The sequence below is a fragment of the Electrona antarctica genome (genome assembly GCF_951216825.1).
Source record: "Electrona antarctica genome assembly, chromosome: 3".
Lineage (NCBI taxonomy): Eukaryota > Metazoa > Chordata > Actinopteri > Myctophiformes > Myctophidae > Electrona > Electrona antarctica.
In genome coordinates, this window is record NC_136808.1 from 949,921 (window position 1) to 969,530 (window position 19,610).

The following is a 19,610-nucleotide window of genomic DNA, read 5'->3' on the forward strand; positions in this document are numbered from 1 at the left end:
TGTGTGTGTGTGTGTGTGTGTGTGTGTGTGTGTGTGTGTGTGTGTGTGTGTGTGTGTGTGTGTGTGTGTGTGTGTGTGTGTGTGTGTGTGTGTGTGTGTGTGTGTGCGTCATGTTCACTGGAAAAGGTCAGTCATTTCCAAATACAGTGTGAGTCAACACACACACACACTGTGACACACACACACACACCCCCCGACAAAGACACACACACAACCACGTACCAGACACTGCATCTCCCTGAAAACACTGAATATCACACACACCTCCTACATACTGTACCGCCCACCCTCTCTAGGCCTATTCATTTACTCCAGTTTTAGGTGATAAGGTGACCACCGAAAACTACAACATGATGTCACGCCGCAGTGATAAGATAAAACTACAATATGATGTCACGCCGCAGTGATAAGATAAAACTACAACATGAGGTCACGCCGCAGTGATAAGATAAAACTACAACATGATGTCACGCCGCAGTGATGAGATAAAACTACAACATGATGTCACGCCGCAGTCATAAGATAAAACTACAACATGATGTCACGCCGCAGTGATAAGATAAAACTACAACATGATGTCACGCCGCAGTGATAAGATAAAACTACAACATGATGTCACGCCGCAGTGATAAGATAAAACTACAACATGATGTCACGCCGCAGTGATAAGATAAAACTACAACATGATGTCACGCCGCAGTGATACAATAAAACTACATGATGTCACGCCGCAGTGATAAGATAAAACTACAACATGATGTCACGCCGCAGTGATAAGATAAAACTACAACATGATGTCACGCCGCAGTGATAAGATAAAACTACAACATGATGTCACGCCGCAGTGATGAGATGAAACTACAACATGATGTCACGCCGCAGTGATGAGATAAAACTACAACATGATGTCACGCCGCAGTGATGAGATAAAACTACAACATGATGTCACGCCGCAGTGATGAGATAAAACTACAACATGATGTCACGCCGCAGTGATGAGATAAAACTACAGCATGATGTCACGCCGCAGTGATGAGATAAAACTACAACATGATGTCACGCCGCAGTCATAAGATAAAACTACAACATGATGTCACGCCGCAGTGATGAGATAAAACTACAACATGATGTCACGCCGCAGTCATAAGATAAAACTACAACATGATGTCACGCCGCAGTGATACAATAAAACTACATGATGTCACGCCGCAGTGATAAGATAAAACTACAACATGATGTCACGCCGCAGTGATAAGATAAAACTACAATGTGATGTCATGCCGCGGTGATACGATAAAACTACAACATGATGTCACGCCGCAGTGATGAGATGAAACTACAACATGATGTCACGCCGCAGTGATGAGATAAAACTACAATGTGATGTCATGCCGCGGTGATACGATAAAACTACAACATGATGTCACGCCGCAGTGATGAGATGAAACTACAACATGATGTCACGCCGCAGTGATGAGATAAAACTACAACATGATGTATGATGTCACGCCGCAGTGATAAGATAAAACTACAACATGATGTCACGCCGCAGTGATAAGCGACTCACCGCTCACCCCAACACAAATCTGTTTTTGAGTGGTTCTACGTCCCTCCCTATGTATGCGTGTCCCTGTGTCTGCACGGACAGCTGAAACACCTCAGCAATACCACTGGATGGCAATGTTGCGCAGCGTCTCGCGTGCGCGCGCGCGCGCACGCACACACACACACACACACACACACACACACACACACACACACACACACACACACACACACACACACACACACACACACACACACACACACACACACACACACACACACACACACACACACACACACACACACACACACACACACACACACACACACACACACACACACACACACACACACACACACACACGCGCCAGGGAGGAGGGCTTGTACAATACAGTACAGTACTACAGCACCACTCAGTTCAGTCTGATTTCACTAACCAAATTAGTGGTCAGTACGTCACCTTATCACAAAACTGGAGGAGTACTATGAATAGGCCTTCTCCCTCTGCCTCCCCCTCTCCCTCCCTCCCTCTCTCACACGTTTCCTGTGTATTCTACACCGTCTTCATTTCCTGTATATACAGTGCAGTATTAGCATGTAATCTTTTGGTACTTAGCAGCAGTGACTCAGCAAGACTCTTAGCTGTCTGTTGATGCTGACATCCACATGGAGTGTATCGGTTATTATGACCCGGCCCACACGTATGCTTTTAGCTCAGGGGTGGGCAACTTTGACGATGGAGAGGGCCACTACATTTTCACACTCACTCCCTAGGGCCATATATTACTGTCGTAGCAAAAATAGCCGATCTACAAGCTCAAGCTACAAGCTTGTAGATTGGCTATTTTTGCTATATTCGAATTGAAATCTTGAATTCTTGCTATTTTTTAATTGGAATCCTGAAAATTAACATTAGCCCACCCCTGCTTTAGCTAATATATTGTAGTGTTAGTATGAAGAATACGCATTCTGTCCTGTATTCACTACTACACTCTCATCTGTACAGTTTAGTCTCAATTACAACAGAATACGCATTCTGTCCTGTATTCACTACTACACTGTCCCCTCTCAGCTGTACAGTTAGTCTCAATACAACAGAATACGCATTCTGTCCTGTATTTACTACTACACTGTCCCCTCTCAGCTGTACAGTTAGTCTCAATACAACAGAATACACATTCTGTCCTGTATTTACTACTACACTGTCCCCTCTCAGCTGTACAGTTAGTCTCAAATCTCAATACAACAGAATACGCATTCTGTCCTGTATTTACTACTACACTGTCCCCTCTCAGCTGTACAGTTAGTCTCAATACAACAGGGGGAGTCTGTCCTGTATTCACTAATACACTGTCCCCTCTCAGCTGTACAGTTAATAATAATAATGAATAATGAATTTATTTATATAGCACATTTCAAGACATAGTCACAAAGTGCTTTACAAAACAGGGTAAAAAAATAAACAACAACGTAGTCACAGCTACAACACGATAACATTGAGTGACAGCAAGCACAGCATGAAAGCATACACACAAAAATAGAATAAGGTATATAAAAAGAAATTAAGAAAAGGCCAGTTAGTCTCAATACAACAGGGGGAGTCTGTCCTGTATTCACTACTACACTGTCTCCTCTCAGCTGTACAGTTAGTCTCAATACAACAGGGGGAGTCTGTCCTGTATTCACTACTACACTGTCTCCTCTCAGCTGTACAGTTAGTCTCAATACAACAGGGGGAGTCTGTCCTGTATTCACTACTACACTGTCTCCTCTCAGCTGTACAGTTAAGTCTCAATACAACAGGGGGAGTGGACCTCTCTTCTTTGGGAGGAGCACACACAGATGCGCACGCACACAACACACACACTTCCACACAGCCATTGTTACGTCAACAGGACTATGTGACAGTGATGTGCGTGAGAGTGTGTGTGTGTGTGTGTGTGTGTGTGAGAGTGTGTGTGCGTGTGTGTTCGTGTGTGTGTGTGAGAGTGTTGAGTGTGAGAGAGAGAGAGAGAGAGAGAGAGAGAGAGAGAGAAAGAGTGTGAGAGCGCTGTGTGTGGGCAGAGTGGGCTCTATGCTAAAGTATTCTAGATAAAGCAAGCTGTCCAATCTCATAAGCAACATTTTACTGCCACCCCCCCACCCTCCCCTCTCTCTACAGAGTGAGAGTCAGGGAGACTTCCTGTCTCCCTCCGTATAAATAATTATTACAGTTCCTCATTCAGAAACATTACTATCAACCAACAGTGCACTTCAATAATCAACAATAAATAATCAATGAATCTGTGATCTTACAAACATCGAGTAGGTGTCAGACTATGACTTATCTCGTCCGTCTGTCTGTCTCTCTCTCTCTCTCGCTCTCAATTCACTCTTTGAGAGGCTTTATTGCCATGGCAAACATACATTTACACTGCCAAGTAAGTGAGCATGTGTAAATAAACAAATATTTAAAAAATATTAAAAAAATGTTATAGATATTACATTTAAGCCTCCTAGAATAAAGAACAGATACAGTATCTAACTTTGCAGTCAGATATACGGTAGTAGGTAAAAATTATCTTAAATAACGTGTCTGGTGGTGTTTCATTTTATTACAGTATTGTTTGTTTGTAATGTAGGTTATTGCATCTGACAGGATCGATCACAGTAAAGCCAATTGAGAGGTCAATTAAGGACAATGAAGTTCAACTTCAAACAAGTTTAATAGAAGTGATAAACAGTTGGATTAGAGTGAAATTGGGTATGGAATGGGGAGATATTGTAGTCTAGTAGTAGCCTACTGTAGAGTTTGATTGATTGACAGTATTAACAGTTTTCAAAATTACAGTACATTTCAAGCACAACTCAATACAAAGACTGTTAACTGTGAGTGGACGACCCAATAAAGCATTACACTTGTTTACAAGTCCACCTTGTTCAATTCATCAAAACAGAGACCAATGACCATCCTATCGAATATCCACCGTCTGCCAGCACGCTACACGCAGCATGCGCACCTGTTGCTTTGCATTGTTTGCATTGTGTGGCTGTCTGGGAGGGATGTCTATCAACAAGTTAATTTACTCCAAGTTTTATTTCATCATTAGTGACTCTTGGTCTTTTTCAAGACCAAGAGTCTACTGTATATCTTGGTCAGCACCAATAGACGAGTAAAGTATAATCCTACTGTAGTAGAACTAGAAGCCAATATAAAGCCATACTTGTAGTACAGTAGGCTACTTACATATTTTGGCTAAAGAGGCCAGCAGCAGCCAGACAGCGATGATGTACGGGGTTTGGACATAGCTCCATTCCCACTGGACCATCCGGAATCCACCACCGCGGTGATGGGAGCCTTCCTCCTCCTCCTCCTCCTCCTCCCCGGTGTGCTCAGCCTCATCCCCGCCGCCGATAGACGGCGCCTCCTCCTCCGCCGTCCGGGTCAAGGCGACACCTGGCGAACCGACCTGATGGTGGTCTCCCGGTCCCGGCAGGGCTGGGGTGGAGGAGGAGGAGGAGGAGACACCGCCGGGGACACCACCTCCACCGGCCTCCGTTCCTCTTCCTCCAGACCGGAGGAGAAGAGGCGCCGTCGGTGACGGCTCGTGGTAGTCGTAGCCTCGGGCTGAGACGCCGAGCTCCAGCCCCGGCGCCGTTTCAGTCCCGTAAAGGTCAGCCGTCGCCGGTGGGAGAACGAGCAGCACCAGCAGCCCCGGTAGGAGCCCCGGTAGGATCAGGACCGTCGCCGCCGCGAGTCTGAGCATCTTTTAACCCGGTTGTAACCGTTCAGCACTCAGCGGTGTCATGTGTTCTAACCTGGTGGTCCATCTCTCTCTCTCTCTCTCCTCAACTTGGTTTATATTATTTAGTCATCACGGCTGACCGGTCCGGTTTTAGTTTACTGTATCAACAAGAAGAAACACCGGCGGCTGTGCTCACTGCCTCACGCACGCACTAAGTCAGTCCAGTCGCCGCGGACGGTGTTACAGCGACATCGGTGGCCTGTGGAATTCTGCGTTTTATTTATAGGCTACAGAGTGGTGTGGTTGCCGTTTCCCCCATGTTAGGTAAAGTCGTTCTTTAGCTGTAGCTACAGTAACAGCAGCACAAAAGGTTAGCTTAAGATTTGTAGATTTTAATTTAGCGAGAGCTTAAATCTTGAGCTAACAAAAGGTGACAGGGAGGGGTAAAAGTCACCAGACGGCTCATTTATTGGCTGTCAAGCTGGTTTATAAATCAAAGTCAATGTAAAATGCTACGAGGAAGGAAAAAAAATCTGCTTAAGTCAAAAGTTCACCATTTCTCAACGTAAATTGAACGAACGAGCCATGATTAATTATCGCCATTACCAATACCATAATAGATATTTAAAACATCGACAAGCTACACACTTTCTGGGGTCACAGAATTCGATTGGTCACCGTTTGTTTTGTAACAAGCCGGTGTCGTGCCTAAAAAAAAGTCGGTGAGGAAAGGTACTACCTCTCCTCCGAGGTAGATGGGGGGCTCGGTCGGTACTCGGGCGTGTAGGGCACGTGACCCAGGTCCCGTTAAGGATTTGTCGTTTAAAGAAACACTCTATGACTAGCCTATGTACTTTATTACCATAATAAATATGCAGAGTTAAACCCAAGTCCTCCCTTTTCTACCTCCTTTATGATGAATGTTCTGTTCTTTGGCTATATAGAAGTGTCTATTTGTACGTGTGGAATATGGAAACAATAATTCTTACAATATCTCATGTTCTTGGGCATATGGTGAATAGGTGATCCTGTTCAGTAGGACTAAAGTTGGCTGACTTAATTAGGCAAACTACTAGTCAGTTCGTCTCTTGGTATTCAAGGACAGGGGTGTCGATGGTTTGTTTTTACTGTGCCTTTTGTCTTGAGTTCAGTTCCTGTGTGACACACCCAAAGGACATTCACACCTAGGACAGTGGTTCAAAGTGGTCACTGTTGGAATGGTTGATCAAAGGGTCAGCATCTTGTCTTCAGAAGAGCTGTGAACACGCCTCTATTCTCACCTCTTGTCTGTGTAAATGTACTTAAACTGTTAGATTTCTATGTCAAATGGTCAGTCAGTCTGGGACGGCATAAGGCCGCCGGAGGAGCCTGTATGCTTTGCTGTGCGTTGAAATAAACATCAAGGAACAACATCTCACGCTGTCTGCTGCCGTCTCACAAGTCTCTTGCTCTCCAGCTTTTTGGTTAAGTGTCTCTGTGCAGTATTTCGAGTGTTTCGTGTCTATCAGATACGACATACGTCTCTAAATGTTTTGATGAATTGAACATGGTGGACCCTCTTGTAAACAGTGTAATGCTTAATTGGGTTGTCCACTCACAGTTAAGTCTTTGTATTGAGTTTGTGCTTGAAATGTACTGTAATTCTGCAAACTGTTAATACATATTTCAATCAATCAATCAATCATTCCTCCTAGTAGGCAAACCAAATGACAGATCAGTTGGTCACATTTAATAGAGCAGTGGTTATTTTGGAAACATTTTGAATTGATTTAAAAAAAAAAAAATTGAGAATTATTTTTGATGTTCTGTTTTGGAACAATATATGTAGGGCGGCTAAATAATTTTTAAAAGAAATTGTGAAAAACTCTTATGGTAGCCTACAAATTAGTTTCAAGATGGGGGTCTGCAGCCAACTGAGGTCTTTGACATTAAAACGCTTGAGAACCACTGCATTTAGGGCCAGGCCACACCAATTATGCAACTATAGTCGCAACACCTTGCAACAAAACAGTTTTAAGGCCAGTCCACACCAATGCAACTGCCATTGGGGATGATGGTTGAAATTGGTGTGTGAGAAGTGGTGATGTGTGGACTGGACTGGCCTTTAGAGTTTTGATTGATTGATTGAAATATGTATTAACAGTTTGCAGAATTACAGTACATTTCAAGCACAAACGCAATACAAAGACTGTTAACTGTGAGTGGACGACCTAATTAAGCATTACACTTGTTTACAAGAGGGTCCACCTTGTTCAATTCATCAAAACATTTAGAGACGTACAAATAGACACTTCTATATATAGTCAAAGAACAGAACAGGAATTCATCATAAGGGAGGTAAAAAGGGAAAAGAAACATATACAGTGAGGGGAAAAAGGGGTGGGAAGTCCTTACTTGGCAGCTATAAAATGACTCAGAGGTGCAGTTAAGAGTTTACTGCATCACTGTTCGTCCCAGAACTCATCAGTAATACTTCCTGCAGGCTTTAGAATGTTCTACAAGATCAGGCCAATCCAATATAATGTTTAAAAAGCACAAAGCACGGGGGTGGCGGTGGCTCAGGGGCAGTACAAATCAATGTGGAAGGAGGTAAGAAGGTGGCAAACTTTAAAGAGGGTCCAAGGCAGCTCTGTGCATTTGAAGTGGAAAAAATGCTTTATTTTCATGAAGATTGTCTGTCACACACTGTAGTCCCGTAACCAGAGTCCAGACTCCATTCGCATGAATGGAAATGTGATTTCAAGGGGAGTGAGAGTGGATACCAAGGCCACACAATTCTTTGACGTAGGCAATAAAAGGGTGAAAAGTGGACCGAGCAAATCATAGCAAGACTCATCGGGAGATCTAAAGGTCAGAGGTCTTTTGACTCGAGCGCGAGCTTCAGTTCCTGCGGGATCTCACGGCCCTTTAGACCATATTTAGACCATATCGCGAAGAATAGCTCAGAACTGCCAAAACTGCTAAAATGGCGGGATTTTCTTTTTTGTTTTAATATATTTTTTATGGAGGGACAGACAGTAGGCTGACAGGAAATGGGGAGAGAGATGGGGGGGGTGACATGCAGTAAAGGCCGTCGGGATCGGGAGTCGAACCCGCGGCACACTGCCAGACTGGATTACCAGCCAAGGTGCCTGGACCACTGAGCCACGGCCCAGATTTTCACGGAGCCCTTTGGGCTTGACCCTAATAATAATAATTGTGTGCTTGTGTGTTGTGTAACAGATCACAACTACAAACAAATTATGATTTAGAAATCTTTATTCATAATTAAAATGATACAGTTGAAAACAGTCTTCCGTTTAAACCACCATTAAATTATACACTTCGAGACAAGCGGCACTATCTGTCTGTTCTACAGCGACGAGCAGCGTGAATCGCCCCGAGTGGCGAAACAGAAGTTGGATCCATTGTTGTTGGTATACGGAATTTGACAGTATGTTATTTCATATAATTGAATTCATGAAAATGTATGTTGGTAAGAATATGACCAGTGTTATTTAACCCATTTTGGGCGGGAACACATTTTGGTGTTAGCATTATGTTATGCTTTAGCTGTTGAAAAATAGCAGATCTACATGCTCATAGCTTACGAGCTTGTAGGTCTGCTATTTTTGAAAAATCAAAGAACCACTGACAGAAACATAGCTTTTTCAGAAAACTGTCAGGATGTAGAAGACATTTTTAGAATCTGATCTCAGGTCAAAATGGGTAAAAATAAACTAGTTACCGTTTGTCTTTGTGTGTCGTTTGTAGGCCAGACAGGTACGGCTGCTGTCGCCACACTAAGGACCATAAATTTGACATATAGTGTGCAGGACAGGTGGCGACAATGTGCCTGAATATAAGGACTCCTAAAGCCTTCATTTAACCAACCACAATAGTACATTCAATGTGAACACAGGCATATATAAAATAAAATAAACTATACATTTATTTAAAAAAAACCAACTAATCCCTCTCCTTAATGTAACTGCTAAGAGCTCTTGAGCAAGGCATTTAAACTGCACCTGGTCCAGTGGACGACAACAACGGTACAAAGTGGCGTAATTGCTAAACTGGGCGTTTCCCCAGGCAGGAGTGAACGAGTGTGAACCAGGATGTTGGTGTAAATGATTATACATGTCTGATTTGACTGATTGATTAATTGATTGATTAAAAAAAAACAATCAGTCAATAATGTGCCAGGGTGTGGGTGTGTAAATGATTTACCATGTTCAGTTCATGCAACCTTCTCAGTCAACAAAGAGCAAGCCGAAGGAGCAACTCCGTGCCTTAATTTCAATAATACTATGTTTCATTGGACGTCCCCCACTCCCAAGTGCAAATAGGCAAAAAGAAAACTGTACATCACAATATTAAACATTAATCGCAAATTCGCAATTATATTACTCACCAACTTGAACTAAAAACATTTGTGTTTCTTCATTTGTGTTTTAAAGGCACCGCTGTGAACATTACACTGTTATACAGTATTTCCCTACTACAAAACAAATATAGACAACTAACACCATATATCACCTTAGAGTGTGTGTGTGTGTGTCTGTGCATGCGTGTGTGCGTGCGTGCGTGTGTGCGTGCGTGCGTGCGTGCGTGCGTGCAAGCATGCGTGTGCGTTCGTGTCTAAACGGTTTACAATGGGTGCAGCCTATACAGTTTGCCATGTAAAGCAGCTAAATATAAAACCGTACTGTTTAAAATAATCAATATTAACTGGTTGATAATTCTCTACAAAATTAAATTCGAACCATGGATCCATAAAGACCTGACCAATAATTAAAGAAATTATGTAAAAAGAACAGCAATGGCAACAGAATATTAAATTCTTCTCAATACTTAAAAATGCTTTGGTTGTTTGCTTTCACAACAAGTTTGACATGCTTAATAATAATAACGTCCGGGCATGTCAAATTAGTCACATATCACAGTCACTTATCTGGGCAATCGTATCCAGTATCCACAGAGACTCATAGAGTGAGCGTGTAGGCACGTTGCTCAAAGGCACTTGGACAGGTCACGTAGCTGGCTGCATCAGGGGATTGAACCTGGAACCTTATTTAAAGGATGCTGTCCTCGTGATGCTCTTGGGTCTTAGTGCTTTAGGCTGCTGTCACTGTTGTGTGTGTGTGCTTGCGTGCATGTGCGCGTGTCCTGTCACAGGTTGTCATTTGTCTTGTTGTTGCTGAGACCCAGAGCTTGCACCACATCCAGACTGAGACCGCTCTTCAATGTCCTTCTCACTGGAACGAGAACACACACACACACACACACACACACACACACACACACACACACACACACACACACACACACACACACACACACACACACACACACACACACACACACACACACACACACACACACACACACACACACACACACACACACACACACACACACACACACACACACACACACACACACACACACACACACACACACACACACACACACACACACACAGTTGTCAGTTTTCCGTAACAAATCCTCCACTCCTAATGACAATAAAGTGTGAAGAGAGACAGTTAGTAAAGCTGATGAAGAGACATCAAAATAAGGGTCTGACTCTGGTGGGATTTGATCCTAGCAAAGCCTCACGTGAACCAGGACATTTGGCATTTATTGCTTCCGTTTGTCATTTCTGAACATGGTATAGCAGGCCACAAAATGTGTGAAATTGTCTGTGCATTCACTGTGCGAATTTCCAGGCGAATTTAAATACTGATGGAATGCATATTCCAAGGCAATCTCACATTAGAACATAGCTAGAAAACCCCACTCTGGCAGCCAGCTTGATGCCTTGTTAGTTAGTCATTTTAATAGACACCCCAAATCCACACCTCCCGGGTTCGAATCCCACTTCTGCCATTATTTTTCCAACAACCTACTACGTTTCCTTGGCCGATAAAGTATAATGTCAGACCACGACGAAGGGGGCGCCGTCTCAAGCTTGAACTTGAGCCATGAGAGGAGAGACCTCCGAGCACGCTAAAAGCGGGGGGTTGCCGTGTCAAAAGTTCGCTTGAGCAGACTCAGCCCCGTTCGAGTTAAGGCCTATTCGTAGTCTGGATTTTCGGTGGTGAGGTGACCACCGCTCCGGTGGTGAGGTGACCACCGCTCCGGTGGTGAGGTGACCACCGCTCCGGTGGTGAGGTGACCACCGGAGCTGAAATAACGTTGAGCGGTGGTGAGTAAAAACAGTGAGAAGGGCTGGGGCGGTGGTTTGCTCTTCACCGCGGCTCGTGACGTCATGTTGTAGTTCGGTGGTCACCTAACCACCGACAATCCAGACTATGTATGAGCCTTTACAACCCGATATGGACAGGATAGTAAATCCTCGTCCCCCAGAGTCCCGCAAAGTAGGGAAAGTCGCAAGGAGGCGGTCACCATTTACTGGTAGTGCGACACCGGCACCGTTTCCATGCTCGTGAATGAATGAATGTGACACATGACTAGAGGAGAAACAGTTCTGTGTGTGTCGCAGAAGGGAACGTTCGGTAGGCCAATCAGAGGCAGCTTGGCAATAGTTTGTTGCTGTATGTACAGTATACAGTATACATGCTGCTAGGGTACATTAACCCATTCAGGCCTGACGTCACAATTTTCGGAAAGATTTGAGGCACATTTTAACGATTTTTCAAAAATAGCAGACCTACAAGTTCATAGCGCGCCACTCGGTGGCGCGCTATGAGCTTGTAGATCTGCTATTTTTCAATAGCTAAATTATAACAATGTTTAAAACACCAAAAGGGGTTCCCGCCCAAAATGGGTTAATGGTTAATGTGGTTAAACGCTAACGTGACATGGATGTGTTCCAGGTCTCAATGGATTAAAACCCATTTGGGGCGGGAACCCCTTTTGGTGTTTTAAGCATTATGCTATACTTTAGCTATTGAAAAATATCAGATCTACAAGCTCATAGCGTGGCACTCGGCGCAGTGCTATGAGCTTGTAGGTCTGCTATTTTTGAAAAATCGTGAAAATGTAGTGCAAATCTTTGAATTTACAGTATATTCTTTCAGAGCCAACGTTTTGAACTTAAATCTTTCCCGAGGGGTTCCTGGAACAACATATTTTCAGATGGGGGTCGGCGGCCAAATACATATCATTTTTGGGGTCCTTGACATGAAATATTGAGCACCACTGATACAGAAACAGTCGAGCATGGGGCTAAATATGTATTTATTTACAAAATGTTATAGCGATTTCTTTTTTCATTATTTACTATAGTCCTACTAGACCCAAAGAAATTACATCTGGCCAGAAAAGATCACGGGATCTACTGAATGTGTCAAACTGACATATTGAGCCTAAGACTAAGGCTTCCCCCCAGTAGGCCTCCTTCACATTCAGTAGATCCTGTGATCCTTTGTGGCAAGATGTAATTTCTTGGGGTCTAGTAAGACTATAATAAATAAAATAAAAGACATCGCTGTAAAATCTTGTAAAAAAAGACATATTTAGCCCCATGCTCGAATGCCCCCGCCCCCCCTGTCAAAAACAGCTAAAATCCCTAAAACACTCAACTTTTACTTTCTCTAATAACTACCTAAAACATGAACCTTGGTTGAAAAAAACTAAAGTTGGTGTTTTAATCATTATGTTATAATTTAGTTATTGAAAAATAGCAGATCTACAAGCTCATAGCGCGCCACCGAGTGGCGCGCTACGAGCTTGTAGGTCTGCTATTTTTGAAAAATCGTGAAAATATTTATTTCAGAAAATTGGAGGATTTAGAAGACTTTTCTAAAATTTCGACGTCAGGCCTAAATGGGTTAAGGGCACATGCAGGTCTGGAGGTGGAGGTGTAAACCACCGCACCCTGTGAGGTTCAACAAGCTGAGAGACAGACTTGCTGACTTCAGACTTACTACTGCTAATGGTCAATCTGGCTCCCGACAGTCGTGGTTTCCACTCCTCCATGTGTAGAATCCAAGGTTACAAAGGTTACAATGGCTAGACTAAACATGGTCCATAAACTTAAATACGGAGAGGTCCCAGCAGTTTTAAGAACATGTTTCGGGCAGGTAAACGAGGTACACAACCATTTCACCAGAGCCAGTATTGCAGATGTGGTGCTCCCTGCTTTTAAAAGTAAAGTGGACAAAGGCTCATTCATTTATATAGGAGCCACACAGTGGAACAGCCTGGAAACCAGTGTTAAACTGACCTCCAATTTGAGGACATTTAAACAGAAGACTAAACAAAGGGTCATCTTAGAGGGATGGATAGGGTCGTACTTGTTGTGTTGTGTATGTAATGTATATGTACTGTTATGTATTTGTGATGTATTTTAAAGTATTGTTCCGTTCAGTGTGAGAGGACCTCAGTGGAAATAAGTCTTTGGACTTTTCTGTGTAATCCTTGAATCGCTGATTATAATGTTGTATTACGATTGCTTTTCTAAATAAATCAAATCAAATCAAATCAACGTAGAGCGATATACTAACCCTGCTATGGCTATTGTAGGGCAAGATTGTGTGTGTGTGTGTGTGTGTGTGCGTGCGTGCGTGCGTGCGTGCGTGCGTGCGTGCGTGCGTGGCTGTGTGCGTATAATCCACCGCGAAGGGCATAATTAAGTCCAAAACAGAGACAGAGACAGACAGAAAGAGAGACAAGAAGGATAAAGCGATAACAGGCTGTTTTGGACACAGTTTCTTATTGTGGACACAGAATCGCATCCCATCGTACTGACCTATCCATCAGCTTTGACTTTGACCCACAGCTGAGGATAATGTTGGGCAGGAACCCCTTTTGGTGTTTTAACTAAGCATTTTGTTATACTTTAGCTATTGAAAAATAGCAGATCTACAAGCTCATACGAGCTTGTAGGTCTGCTATTTTTGAAATATCGTGAAAATGAGGCACAAATCTTTGAATATATATACTTTCAGAAGACTTTTTATTTATTTCGACGTCAGGCCTAAATGGGTTAATGTCCCTGCCCCTGAAACGTTGTGTTGACCACGGGGGTCAGAAGTTTAGAGCAGTGGTTGCCAAACCTTTTGAGCTCGAGAATAGACCCAAAAGAGAAAATGTACGTCTCCCTCCCCCGGACCCAAACACTAGTGAAAATAGCCGATCTACAGTACAAGCTCAGTGCGCCCCAGGAGCTTGTAGATGCCATTTTCACTACTTCTTAAAGGTATATTCAGTGATTTGACTTAATTCAAATATCACTTATTTTTTCTTTTTTTCTGGATAATCCTCCCTACTATAGAGTGTGCTGACCATATAAGGAAATCCTCCCTGTCCCCAGTGTCCCTGGGGTCAAAAAACCCTAGTTTCAGTTTTGGTGGCGGGTGGCAAAACCTTCATCCAATCAGGATGAGAGGGGCCTTCCTCCAATCATGATCGAGTGGGGGCGGGCCTTGGTGCAACAGAAGTACAACAGACCAACAGCATGTGCACCAAGGCCCGCCCCACTCGATCATGATTGGACGAAGGCCCCTCTCATCCTGATTGGATGAAGGCTTTGCCACCCAAAGCCCAAACCGAAACTAGGGTTTTTTGACCCCAGGGGCTCACTGGGGATAGGGAGGATTTCCTTATATGGTCAGCACACTTTATAGTAGGGAGGATTATCCAAAAAAATAAAAAAGAAGTGATATTTGAATTAAGTGAAATCACTGAATATTACAACATTTTGTAATTTGTGGAATTTACTGTCATTTTATTTTGTATGAATAAATAAAAATGTTTTACACGTTTATCTTTTGAAATAATAAGAAATCGTAGGAAAACAAACAAACAAACAAACAAACAAAAGGGATATTGATACACTGGTTTAGAGAACTGGGATTGTAACAGGAAGGTTAGAGGAAGGTTAGAGAAGTGAAATTGCAACAGGAAGGTCAGCGGTTGCAATTTTCTCCCCAGCTTACAGTATGTTAAAATGTTTTTATTTGTAGTGCCTTCAGTTCCCCTTTTCTCCATTACTACTGTGTATTAACCCATTTAGACCTGAGGACGATTCTACAAAAAAAAAACATGTTTCTATGTCAGTCGTTCTCAAACATTTTCATGTCAAGGACCCCCAAAAATATATGTAATTGGCCGCCGACCCCCATCTGAAAATATGTTGTTCCAGGGACCCCACCCAAGAAGCAAAGATTTGAGTTAAAAACATTCGCTCTGAAAGAATATATATTCACGATTTTTCAAAAATAGCAGACCTACAAGCTCATAGCGCGGCACTCGGTGCCAATGTAGCTACAACGTAGATACATATCTACATTGTAGATATGTATCTACATTGTAGATACATATCTACATTGTAGATATGTATCTACAATGTAGATACATATCTGTAGCATTTTGGTGGGGAAACAAATCTTTCATTATAACAAAAAACCTCCGGGTTTGAAACACTGGCTCATTAAACTATTTGCATGCATGAGTGCATTCCACTCCCTCGGAGACCGACTTCTGCTGCGGTCAGCACCTCACCGATGATAATTTCTCATTGACTATTGAAAAAAAGAAAAGAAAGATGCCCATCCCGGCTTATAGTTCCATAATTGCTTTGCAGCTCAATAAATACATTGTTTATTATTAGATATTACAGAGATGTAAGCTTCAGAAGGGTGTTTGAGCATCAACCCCAACTGAAGTATATAAAACAGGGGTGGGCAACTTTGACGATGGCGAGGGCCAATATATGTTCACACTCACTCCAGAGGGCCACAGTGCATGTTACTGCCGTAGCAAAAATATAATATTTTTTGCTATATTTGAATTGAAAACCTGAATAATTTTTTGCCATTTTTGAATTGGAATCCTGAAAAGTAACCTTTTTAATGAATTTCAAATGTTATGTTAACTTTATGAACATCCAACATCCAACATAACTACATTGGACACAAAAAAACCAATAACATGTTAATATAGCCTACTAGCCATTTTATTCTAGTCATGGAGTAATTAAAGCGGGTTTGGAATTGCACCAGCTGAAATCAATACTATATCAGTAATTCAGTATTCTGCGGGCCGCATTAAGTGAAGGAGGGGGCCGCATGCGCCAGTTGCCCACCCCTGAATTATAAAAAGATCCTACCATCTTCCACAGCTTGGAAACCAGCTGGCATCCTGTTACTGCATGACCTCAATTTCTTCCTGTACATGCATCTTCATTCATAATGAATAATATACTGAAATCACAACATAGGATAAAAATTAAAAAAAACAGCCAATCCCAAACAGCGTTTTACTCACATGACTTCCTGTTAAGGCGGGACCGTTTGCGTGTCTTGGGGCTGGCGGGCCGCTCGGAGGGATTCTGGGTAACGGATTTGACTAGCCGATCCATGATGTCATCCGTGGCGTCGTCTCTGTCCGAGCAGACGTTGTCTTCTTTACCTGCTGTCGTCATCCGAGATGGACTCACCCTGCCCAGACCTGAGGAGTCGAAAGCACAACACCTCAACGTTGTAGTAGTCACAACAACTACATTCAGACCTCAACAATCAAAACTACAATTAGTATATGTTCATTGGTCATTCATGTTCATGTCATGATCAGAATGTATACAGTAGAATATAGTCGGTAGGAAACCTCATAATTATGTCCAAAAACTGTATTTACTAGTTCTCAGTTTTCAGGATTCAAATTCAAAAACAGCAAAAGTAGCATTTCGAGCTTGCAGATCTGCTATACGTTTGATACTTTTGTGTGACGCTGTAGCAATGTGTAGCATGATCAAGTAATTAATTTACTAAAAAAAACACAAAAAGTTAAAATATAGAGACAGCAACGATATGCATGTATGCACAGTATAAACAGACCAATGCTTAAAGGTATATTCAGTGATTTCACTTAATTCAAATATCACTTATTTTTTCTTATTTTTTGGATAATCCTCCCTACTATAAAGTGTGCTGACCATATAAGGAGTTCCTCCCTGTCCCCAGTGAGCCCCTGGGGTAAAAAAAAAAAAACCCTAGTTTCGGTCTGGGCTTTGGGTGGCAAGGCCTTCATCCAATCAGGATGAGAGGGGCCTTCCTCCAATCATGATCGAGTGGGGCGGGCCTTGGTGCACCTGCTGTTGGTCTGTTGTACTTCCCCCCCACTGTAGAGCGTGTGCACATCTTGTTACCGGGTGGACAGTTTTTTTTCTCCAAATCACCCAAATCACTGAATGTTTTAGGTTGTTATTAGAGAAAGTAAAAGATGAGTGTTCTTTTTTTTTTCATTTGCTGCTTTCTTTCGTTTTAGGGATTTTAGCTGTTTTTGACATGGGGGTGGGGGCATTCGAGCATGGGGCTAAATATGTATATATTCTTTTATATTATTATATTATGGCGATTTTTTTTTTGTATTATTTACTATAGTCCTTAATAGACCCCAGGAAATTACATCTGGACACAGAAGATCACAGGATCTACTGAATGTGAAGGAGGCCTACTGGGGGGAAGGCACACTGTGTCATAGGCTCAATATGTCATTTTGACACATTCAGTAGATCTAGTGATCTTTTGTGGCCAGATGTAATTTCTTGGGGTCTAGTAGGACTATAGTAAATAATAAAAAAATAAATCGCTATAACATTTTGTAAAAAAATACATATTTAGCCCCATACTCGAATGCCCCCGCCCCCTGTGAAAAACAGCTGAAATACTCATCTTTTACTTTCTCTAATAACAACCTAAAACATGAACCTTGGTTGAAAAAAACTAAAGTTGTCCTTTAAGGTTATGTGTACTGTAAACTGTATATGAACATAATAAACTAATCTTACTGCGTCCGGCGCGGCTGCGTCTGGTGGCCATATTGTTGCTGTTGCTGATTAGGACATTTTTCATGTTCTCGTGCTCCTCCTCCTGCCCCTGCTCCGCCTCCGTTACCATGACAGCGGGGGCGGCGTTGTTCTCGGTCGGCACCGCCCCCGAGAACTTCTCTGTCTGAAAGGTTAAAACAGGACGGATATGACATGAGGGAGAGAGAGAGACAGAGAGATATAGAACACAAAAGAATCCTGTGTGATTGAATCCACCCACAACACAGCTCTATCGGGCACCTCTCTTCCGTGACTTATTGATTAATTGATTGATTGATTGATTCATTGACTGATCAATCATACTTTCTAACTGGAATGTTTTCCTTTTCCTTTTTAATTCTTTTGTTATTTTTCCAAAATTAGAAAATAACCCATTTTGGGCGGGAACCCCTTTTGGTGTTAGCATTATGTTATGCTTTAGCAGATCTACAAGCTCATAGCGCGCCACCGAGTGGCGCGCTACGAGCTTGTAGGTCTGCTATTTTTGAAAAATCGAAGAACGACTGACATAGAAACGTAGCTTTTTCAGAAAACTGTCAGGATGTAGAAGACATTTTTAGAATCTGATCTCAGGTCAAAATGGGTTAATCGATTGATTCATTCATTCATTGACTGATCATACTTTCTAACTGGAATGTTTTCCTTTTCCTTTTTTATTTTTTTGTTATTTTTCCAAAAATTAGAAAATAAACAATAAATTAAAAAAGTCAAACGTTTATTAGAACAAACATACGTCTCAGTTCTATAGCGTCATTCTATCGTGTTCTATACCTCCGTGATCATCTTGCCCCTGGTCTTGGTCCTGTTGCGGTGCTGCGCCCTCCGCTGCTTCTGGGTCACGACTCTCTCTCTGGACGTTCTGAACTCCAGGCTGAAGTCGCTGACCAGACGACAGAACCACGTCACCTTGATCTCCCGCACCGAATAACTGGGCTGACCCAGGAACAGCAGGAAGGAATGGAACCTGGACAGACGGACGGACGCAGAGAGAGAGAGAGGGAGAGGAGAAGGGATGTGACAAAGGCTTTGTGTGTTGTAGTTGTGTGTGCATTATGGTCTGTGTGTTCCCAAACTTTTTCATATCAAGGACCCCCAAATTGACACTAATTAATGGTTACTGTACCTGTTGATAATGGTCTGTGTGTAATGGTTACTGTACCTGTTGATAATGGTCTGTGTGTAATGGTTATTGTACCTGTTGATAATGGTCTGTGTGTAATGGTTACTGTACCTGTTGATAATAGTCTGTGTGTAATGGTTACTGTACCTGTTGATAATGGTCTGTGTGTAATGTATAGGTTATTGTACCTGTTGATAATGGTCTGTGTGTAATGGTTACTGTACCTGTTGATAATGGTCTGTGTGTAATGGTTACTGTACCTGTTGATAATAGTCTGTGTGTAATGTATAGGTTATTGTACCTGTTGATAATAGTCTGTGTGTATAGGTTACTGTACCTGTTGATAATGGTCTGTGTGTAATGTATAGGTTATTGTACCTGTTGATAATAGTCTGTGTGTATAGGTTACTGTACCTGTTGATAATGGTCTGTGTGTAATGTATAG

General features: G+C 42.5%; 2 protein-coding genes across 2 annotated transcripts in view; both read right to left on the reverse strand.

Annotated features, from left to right (window-relative positions):
• Nucleotides 1-4,868, reverse strand: part of slc9a5 (solute carrier family 9 member A5) — a gene marked incomplete at its 3' end in the record, with an annotated part of 43,137 nt that extends 38,269 nt beyond the window's left edge. The window contains exon 1 of the mRNA XM_079497417.1: nucleotides 4,772-4,868. Within this exon, the coding sequence (XP_079353543.1) occupies nucleotides 4,772-4,853 (82 nt within the window). The 5' untranslated portion in view covers nucleotides 4,854-4,868. The remainder of the gene's footprint in view (nucleotides 1-4,771) is intronic.
• Nucleotides 4,869-8,981: 4,113 nt separating this feature from the next.
• Nucleotides 8,982-19,610, reverse strand: part of fhod1 (formin homology 2 domain containing 1) — a gene marked incomplete at its 5' end in the record, with an annotated part of 77,256 nt that continues 66,627 nt past the window's right edge. The window contains 4 exon segments of the mRNA XM_079497418.1: nucleotides 8,982-10,507; nucleotides 16,485-16,667; nucleotides 18,007-18,169; nucleotides 18,817-19,009. Coding sequence (XP_079353544.1) covers nucleotides 10,422-10,507; nucleotides 16,485-16,667; nucleotides 18,007-18,169; nucleotides 18,817-19,009 — 625 coding nt within the window. The 3' untranslated portion in view covers nucleotides 8,982-10,421.